General features: G+C 44.0%; 1 protein-coding gene across 2 annotated transcripts in view; it reads right to left on the bottom strand.

The window, feature by feature from the left end:
* Window positions 1–1,506: 1,506 nt before the first annotated feature.
* KPNA7 (karyopherin subunit alpha 7) overlaps window positions 1,507–9,223 on the bottom strand; it is a 29,287-nt gene continuing 21,570 nt past the window's right edge. For both annotated transcript variants that reach the window (XM_083153472.1, XM_083153471.1), the window contains exons 7-11: window positions 6,410–6,673; window positions 5,528–5,761; window positions 5,102–5,284; window positions 4,686–4,835; window positions 1,507–1,655 (exon numbers count right to left, since the gene is read on the bottom strand). In XM_083153472.1, coding sequence (XP_083009598.1) covers window positions 1,560–1,655; window positions 4,686–4,835; window positions 5,102–5,284; window positions 5,528–5,761; window positions 6,410–6,673 — 927 coding nt within the window. In that variant the 3' untranslated portion in view covers window positions 1,507–1,559. The remainder of the gene's footprint in view (window positions 1,656–4,685; window positions 4,836–5,101; window positions 5,285–5,527; window positions 5,762–6,409; window positions 6,674–9,223) is intronic.

The raw sequence follows: 9,223 nt of genomic DNA, 5'->3' as shown, positions 1-9,223 counted from the left end.
CCAGCGCTCCTTCCTCTCTCCCCGTTCTCGGTCAGGATCTCCCTGTCAATGCCATCAGTTACTGCCGGTACCCGGGCCGGAGGATATTTACTAGGCTGATCTCCGGTGAGTAGCTCAGTACCTCACAGCAACGCTTTCCCCTCCATCAGCTGCGTAGCTCTGCTGTTTTTTTCTGTTCTGACAGCAACTGACCTCCAGCCGTTAACGGCTGTTAATTTATCAGTTCCCCGTGCCTCACGCACAGTACCCTTCTCACGCCGGGAAACTTTATTGGCAGCCTTCCATCCTTGACAAACAGCACTCTCTGTTGTTTTAGCAGTAATGTTTCATTGGTGCCTAACGTATGTGTAAACAGTCTATGTAGCCCATATAAGCATCCCATAAGAGCTGATAAAACACCCAGCCGTCTCAATCTTCCCCAGTATATACATATGTACAATTTGCTCTATTAGGGGCTGCCACAGAGAGTTTGAATTGTATATGCCAGATATTGCTTGGACAATAGGAAGCCTAATCTGAACTAAATACTTTCTAGAAATTAAGCACCAGCGGTATCTTACAGTAAGAAAGAAAAATGTAATTGGTGAACCAACCAAACAATTGGAAAATGGATCATACAATTTATTCTGTTAATCAGAATGAGGGGTTTTGGTACTGGAAGTCTTAAGGTAGTCAACTAAGACTGTATTGACACGATACAAATAAGGCTCAGGTGTTGGTAAGGACATTTGACCTTACCATAGTCCTGATTGAGCAGCGGTGCAGGGAGATAGATGGGTTAAGCTGCTGCACAGAAGGAAAAAAAAAACCCTCCAACAGGGGAGGAATGCTTGTTTTGGGAGGAGGATTTTGAGTTGGCAAAAGGGCCAGAAAGGTGGAAGTTAGGCTGATGTCACCCCACGTAGATATAGGGAACTCACACTGACATCATGTAGGGGAGGAGTTGCCATCTTCTACTTTCCTAAATAGAAACAGGCTCCAGTGGCATAACCAGAAATTTTTCACCCCCTGCCAGAAAAGTTTCTGGAACCCAATCTATCTATGCTCGTTGCCATGGGTTACATGCAAGCAAGCATTCCCAAATCTGGAATGTCAGTGTTTGCTATACACACAAACACACACACTTTTCCAATAGATGTTAGAGGTCCAATGGAGTTCCATTTTCAGCAAATTCCATGCTGACAGCAAGAATGCATGTATATGCAGACACCATGCACAAGCGCCAGCTCCCCCAAGCTACACTTTGACTGTGGCATGGTTACGCCACTGATGGGATCAGTGCAGTGCAATCTCAGTAAGGGCAACAGCACAACCCCCTCTAAGAACCCCCTCTGGCAGTCCCACCAAGAGTACTTTGCATCATTAAATACTTTAGATCAGGGAAGGGGGAACCTTTGGTCATCAAGATTTTGCCCAGCACGCCCAAATAGTAAAACTGTGGCAAAACGAAAAAAATTATGTTCCAGGACATGTAGCTTTATTGCGCCATTAATGCACAAATTCAAATTCCTTACAAAAGGTTGCTTTATTTTTTTTATTCTTAACCTTGGTGTAAACAATCAGAAATTGAATGAATCTTTCTGCATAGTTGGAGCTTGAAATGTGTAACCTTCTTTTGTAGCTTCTGGCTCTAGTTCAGCCATTTCATCCAGCTCCTTTAGAGAAAAAAAAAAAAAAAAAAAACACATTAGCAAAAGCATTATAAATCAATAGTCAAACACTACAAAATATAAATAGGTCTAAATTGAGTTTCTAGTACAAAAACAATGGAGTCTGTGTGGTAAAACATTTACTATGTAGAATGGCTAAGAGGCTGTGGCTTTATCACTGTTTTCTGGAGTCCCATCTGTAGATAGGCTAAATCCCCACATATACATAAAATCCCACATATACATAAAATGAACACATCAGATAATGAATGAATGAATGAATGAATGAATGAATGAATGTAATCATGCCATCACTCTGTAGTGCTACCACATTTATAATTAGATTTGCTGTGGACAGGGGGCATGGCCAAGACACAGAAAAGTACAGCCATTATCAGAGCTACCTCATCCCAGGCTAGACTGATGCCATATTGAGGAGCAAGCATGCTCAGACTCTTATGGCTCTTTACCAACCACCAATGCCAGAGCCATATCGTTCCTTTTTATAAGCTAGACAGGCTTGGTTTACAGTGGAATTTTTTTTTAGCTTTAGCGGGGTATTCAATCTGGGGGGTCACGGCTGTCAAGCTTGCTTGACAGCCGTGACCCTGTCCCATTCTCAGTCTGCTCAACCGAGAACACGCAGGCAGGATGCAATGTCCCACCTGCAGCGAGATGACAAGAGGGCGTGGCCACAAGTTGCAGCTGGGAAGAGGCGAGCTCGACTGCTTGTGAAGTTGGGATCGTTCTGCCGAGCTCCCTATTCAATGCTGTCAGGGAAGACCCTCAGGAGAGAGTCGCCGGTGATTGAATACCCCCCTAGGTGTTTAGTCAGCCTGCAATCAAATCAAGACAGACAGCTTATGGAAACTAACTAGGTCATCTATTATCCTTTCCGGTAAAGATAGTGATGTCCCATTTATCAGTAGCTCTGCTTATATCTTGTTTCCCCTGAAAAAGTGCATCCCCACCTACATCACTGCACAGGGATAGTCAGCTGTGACCAGAATAGCAACAAGCATGTTATCAATGAGTTGATGTCTCTTTATAGACACCCACTATTCAATCACAACAGAAAATTGGCCTTTACCATGGATGTATATGTAGAACAGCAGCATCATAATAGCCAAATGGTGTAAGGCAGGGGTGCCAAGAGGGGGTACTGGTTACCCAGGCCCATTGGTGACTCTGGATCTCCCCCATTACTTGGAAGCAGGAGTTGCAGCAGCTCTTCAACCTAGCACACCCTGGTTCTATGCTGGGTTGTATGTGTGTGTCAGGGAGGCACTATGCAGACTGGGGGGTGTGGACTAACCATGCACCCTCTTTAATTTGCCTATTACATTGGCCAAGGACAATCAATCCAGGGCACACCTGCAAGCAGTGTTTTATCTATAGATATTAGCAGCTGCATCTCCTGCAATCTCTATAAATACAAAAAAATAAAAAATAAAGTAAACAGTTAATGAAATGTAGTTTAGTTTATGTTCAACACTGAGCTGGTGAGTGTACAAGTATATTCAACATATAAATAGGAATATTAAAAGTATAGAAATGCACTTTCCTTTTACCCTTGTGGTCTAGTAGGAATCAGGGTACTTGTGAGTTATCCGGGCTGCCGATTTTTTCATCGCGCCCGAAATCGTGGGCATCGCATCGGTCGTGGCTGTTATAAGGAGCCGCGACGCCCGCGATTTCCCATAGACAGTAATGTTAAAAGACACGATGGACCCGATTTCCCATAGACAACAATGTTAAAATAAAATGACAATGTGAAATTGGCCAATATGGGCATTTCACATTGGATAGGTTTTAAAAAAAAAAATGGTTTCATGGCCCCCCCACCACCGTTAACGCCACCCCGCTATTGACGCCAACCCGAAGCGTGGCGAGCGCAGCGGTACGCGTCCTCCGACCTTTTCATACCCCTACTATCCACTAGGGCGTGGAGTGAGAATAGAATAGTGTGGCGAGCGCAGCGAGCCACCGAGCCCGAAGCGTGGCGAGCGCAGCGAGCCCCGCGAGGGGACGCAGACACCTGTGAAGCCCGCAAGGGCACGCGGATACCTGTGAAGGTATCCGCGGCCGCTCGCCACGCTTCGGGCTCGGTGGCTCGCTGCGCTCGCCACACTATTCTATTCTCACTCCACGCCCTAGTGGATAGTAGGGGTATAAAAAGGTCGGAGGACGCGTACCGCCGCCTCTCGCTGCGCTCGCCACGCTTCGGGTTGGCGTCAATAGCGGGGTGGCGTTAACGGTGGTGGGGGGCCATGAAACTTTTTTTTTTTTAAAACATATCCAATGTGAAATGCCCATATTGGCCAATTTCACATTGTCATTTTATTTTAACATTGCTGTCTATGGGAAATTGGGTCCATCGCGTCTTTTAACATTACTGTCTATGGGAAATCGCGGGCATCGCGTGTCCTTAAGTTAACTAAACGACAAAATCGGCAGCCCGGATAACTCACAAGTACCGGAATCAGATGTTCTGGGCTGCTTTGTCCCCCTGACCACTTCCTGTGGCCAGAAGACTGATTGAGGACCTTGATCACCCATGTCTGGAGATCTATTTCAGACTAGAGATTGTGAGCTGGGTCCCCTTTAACATTGAAAAGGCCGGATCGCACCCATGATTTGGACACTGCTCCTTTCTGGGAGTGGCCTGCCATTTGCAATGATTAGCCACCACAGCAACCCGGCAATAAGCCTGGTTGCTGAAGTCAGAAAGGGGGCAGGGCATCATGCAGCGATTGCGACACTGCCTCCACCCTATAGTGTGAATAGGATCCTGGCCGCTCAACCCGGATTACACATTCACACTGCCGAGCAGGACAAAATTGTGAAGTCAAAACAGTATTCTTTAAAAAATACAGTAAGGGGGTAAGCTAGGCACCAATCAATTATTGTGGAATACCTCCTACAAGGGTTTATAGTTTGAGGCCGGCCTATTAAGAATATTTGTTAAACATATAAGTTAGTGCAATAAGGGTATTATTGTTAGATATCTAACAAAGGCATCACACAATTCCATACCTCCCCAGCAAAGTATTTCTCGATCAGAGCCAAAGCAGCATGATAAACCATATGATTGTCATGAGTTTGGAGGGCCTCTATCTTCTCCAAGCCTCCCAACTCCTCAATCACTAGGCAGAGTTTGTCCAATTCACCCAACTTCTCAGCAGCCTGTAATAGATCAGAATATGGAGAGAATGATAATGGCATCAAGAAAGTCTTTCTGCAAATCTCAATAGGTCGGTCTTGTAACCCTTAGACAGGACGCGTTTACTTTAGTTCATTTGAATCGTCAGTTTATGGTCAATTTAGATGGAGATTAATACCACCATTAAATAAATAGATAAAAAAAGGCAGGAGTCTACAAAATAGTGAACTCAGTCTTGATCACAATTACAAAACATTAGTAAAACATATTTTATTGAAACCAGACTTACCAGAAATATATTTGTAAGTGCATCTAGGATGACCAAAATGGTTTTACTGTCCTTAACAATAAGTAGGTTGAGTAGTGGTTCCAGCACTCCAGAATGGACCAACTGTACTACTTGCTCTACAGTGCCTCCGCTAGTGTAGTTAGTCACTGCCCATACAGCTTCCTTCTGAGCCTTAAAGTCTCCCTATAAAAATATCAAATAGTAAAACAAGTATCAGGTCAACAAAGAGGCCTAGTAATAGTCATCATATCACTATATGGCAAACAGTCTTAAAACCCATTCGTCAGCAAATATAAAGAAAAAAAAAAGTGTCACTCCCTGAATACAACAGGAGATCTTAAACTGGCAAAATCTATAAACATTCATAGAGCCTTCATGGAAAGTAGGAAGATTTTTTTTTTCTTCCCACACCTCTATTTCACTTACTTTCTCAAGAAGATCCACAAGTGGAGGAAGGAGGCCACAGGTGATTAGCTGTTGAATCTGTGGCGCTGGTCCTGCTGCAATGTTGCTAAGAGCCCACGCTGCTTCTCTCTGCACACTTGGCTTGTGATGCCGCATGAGTTGTGGAAGGATCGACAGGACCCCAGCATCAATGGCTACCTGGGTCTGTTTATCTGTCCCTGTTACTATGTTTCCAATAGTACGGAGGGCTGGTGTCTGATTGCATTGGGAGAAAAAGAATACAAAAGTAATAAAAAAAAATAATAATTTGCTTCCCTCTTGTTTTCCCATTAACTCAAGAGTTACTCAGATGGTCAGATGGCCAATGTTCATGCAAGTTATCTGATGCTATCTGGGTAGAAAAACAGCATTAGATCACACAAACTTTACTATCCAAGTCAAGCCAAGATTGTGGATTGTGCTCAGGGCTGCAGTCAGAAATTGTGGGGCTCGAGACTGCCAAAATCTCACGGTGAGTGGTTGTTTTCATGGAGGACTGCCATCTAACCCCATTCTTTGTTCAGGGGGAATAGTCGCCGACATAACAGAGAGGATCTCCCCTCCTCCCCCGAACTGCAAGGTTTACTGCTAATGCAGCGGCAACCCTCAGCCATTTTGACAGCCGCACTCACCGTTTCCACCTGCCTGGAAAAACCCAGCAAGGTGCAAATGGTGAATGAAGGGGGGGGGCGGTCAGTTGAACACTGACCCGTGAGCTATCGGCACTGTTCCCCATCACAGCTCACCATAGCCATTGAATACACCCATGAGATGCCTGACCACCCTTTATGTCACAGCTATTTTGTACAACACACCAGCTATTACTTTGTTCCAACAGATAAAATATTTAAAAAGGCTACTCACCAAAATTCCAAGTTCCTCACTTGACATTAAATGTACTAGTCGGTCAACAGCTCCAGTTGTCACCACTATGTCGATTCTATCATTGGAGCCATCTGTGAGGTAAGACATAGCCCAACACGTATCGGATAAGATGTCCTTGTCCTCCTGGTGCATGAGTTGTATCAGCACTGGCAGGACCTGAAGAACAGCAGTCATGGGCGGGTATGGGTTTTTATTACGACACAAGTTAGATAGGGTCCATGTGATATTCCTGAGAAAGCCAACCTGAGGAGGGAACCGAAAAATATAAAAAAAAAAATAAAAAAAAAAGTGTATTAGTTGCAATAAACTGCATATAAAAAAACTCAAAATAAGTGAAATAGCTAGAATTAAAAGTCTATAACTTCTCACAACAGCTCATGTGGAACAATCAGTAGTAGGGAGGTAGAGTCTCAATACAATAAGGGTGGCAAGCTGTATGCATCCAGGCGGATGCTGACAGAAAAGCACCCTGGCAAATCTATGTAAGCAGCCCTAAATTGAGGTGGGGTGTGCTGAGGAACAGGGCATGATACGAAGTTGAACACAGTTGGAGCTTTGAGTCTTTTGCTGCAGTGGGGGGCTAAAATGGTGTTCATTCTTGCCCTGCCCCCAAACAGGTCAGCCCGGCCATGGCATCGCCCCACCCCTTTTTGCTCTCAGCAATGGCCCCACCCCCTGCCTTACTGAGCTGACTGCCCTTTCCCGGAGAGGACAGCCAGAAAGTCAGTAACCTTGAGATAACTGCGGATTATACTCACCGATAATTCCGTTTCTTCCTAGAGATCCCATGGCAGCCAAGACCTTGGGATTTCATCCCTCTCCTCCTAGTTAGACAGGCTGTTTTTTCCTAGGACCTCCCCCTTCCAGTATAAATCCCAGCTCCTCCCTATACGCCTTGTCCTTTTTACGTGTCTCCTTCTCTATTCCTGGAAAAAAACCACAAGGGGGGGGACTAATGGCTGCCATGGGATCTCTAGGAAGAAACAGAATTATCGGTGAGTATAATCCGCAGTTTTCTTCTACGATCCCCATGGCAGCCAAGACCTTGGGATAATACCAAAGCAAGAAGAGGGAGGGACACCAATAGTATGCAAGAATAATTTTAATCTTAAAGGACACTTTGAAGCACTTTATCTCCAAAGCAAGATTTTGAAACATTAAGAGCATAATGCCTTGTAAATGTATGAATGGATGACCAGGTTGCTGCACTGCAGATATCTTTGACTGATGCTTGAGCCTTCCTTGCCCATGAAGTCGCCATTGCCCTGGTGGAGTGAGCCTTTATAATACCTGGAATCTCTTTGTGTTCCTGCTTAGACAAATTCGATCAGCTCCCTGATCCATCTAGCCATAGTCTGTTTAGACGGAGGTAATCCTTTCCTTACCCCTTCTGGGATAACAAACAGGTTCTTAGATTTTCTGATTTCTTTAATACGATCCAGATAAATGGTGATACCTCTCACCAAGGGAAGGGGTTAACACTTTGCGCTAAAGGTGTAAGTGTTGCTCTGGTGGATACCTATGAACAATATGAAAACTGGACACACCTCTTAAATTTAGCATAAAATATTTATTTAATTAGTAAAAAAAGACAATAAAATAAGCAATAGAGCTTTTGAATATAATAAAACATGCAGTAAGTTGCTAAATATATTGCACAGATATTAATAGACTGGATATAGCAACAGAAAAGCGTAGTTTAACTGTCCATCGCGTTTGCAATTAGTATCTCCGTATAATTAGTAATATAAATGCTCAAGCCAAGCCAGGAGGTTAGTAGCAGGAAAGCTAAAGGTGATGAGCACCTTTTTTATGGTTAGCGTGTATATAGCACGCACAAGGCAGTCCAACGGGGTTTCACAGTAGCTTATAACAGTTATATTAGAAAAGTTATCTCACCCTCCGTGGTTGTAGGGAAGGCGGCGGGGAGCCTGATGTTTCTGCGGCTCAACCCGCTAGAGTGAGTAGGTGACCGGCTCAGATGTTTTGCCGGATAGCGGGGGATTGGTCTCCGCCCGCTTACTTGGAGGTAGGAGGGGAGCGTGGATACGGTACTGGCGTCCGTGCCTGTCGAATCAGGTGGGTCTGTGGAGCCGGTGGTATTGTCTTCACGTATCCAGGGACGTATCAGTCCGGGCGAGCTAGGCTGAGGCTGCGGAGAGTGCTGGCGTGATGACGTCAAGTGGAAGTAGTTAAAGTCAACGCGTTTCGTCTCTATGGTAACAAGAGACTCTCAAGACGGATATGGACTTCCATATTGTGATGCTTTTTAAAGGCTCAATGCTCATTATTCAATCAATCAATTATTTACAATAAAGGTAAAAAACAGGTGTGTCCAGTAGTAACTAAAAATACATATATAATACACAGAAACATTTTTAATTAGAAGGTATAAATATGCAGACTTAATTCTGTGCGCTTAGGAAATAGCCATTAAGTGAATCATTGGCACAGGTGTCTGCGTCAGTATTTGCAAAAAAGCAAAAAAGAGGGAGAGAGAGATATAGATCTTAAAGCAATAAGATTCAATCCCCAACAGAGAGAGAGTTTCACACAATTGTATTGTTAAGGAGATTATAAAGTAACCATATAAGCAACAATAGCAATTAAAGTTTATAAGGATCAGCAATTCCACAGGAGAGGTTTATTTATATATAGATTTTATCACTACCCTGTTTCCCTGATAATAAGACCTACCCCAATAATAATCCCTACCCTTATTTCTGGACAATGGTACAAAATAAGCCCTACCCCAAAAATAAGCCCTAGCTTAATCCCCATTTTGCCCAGTCC

This window comes from Crinia signifera, chromosome 7 (genome assembly GCF_055691185.1).
Source record: "Crinia signifera chromosome 7, ASM5569118v1, whole genome shotgun sequence".
Taxonomy (NCBI): Eukaryota; Metazoa; Chordata; class Amphibia; order Anura; family Myobatrachidae; genus Crinia; species Crinia signifera.
The sequence above is the reverse complement of the archived record's forward strand: the minus strand, read 5'-3'. Positions and strand labels throughout refer to the sequence as shown.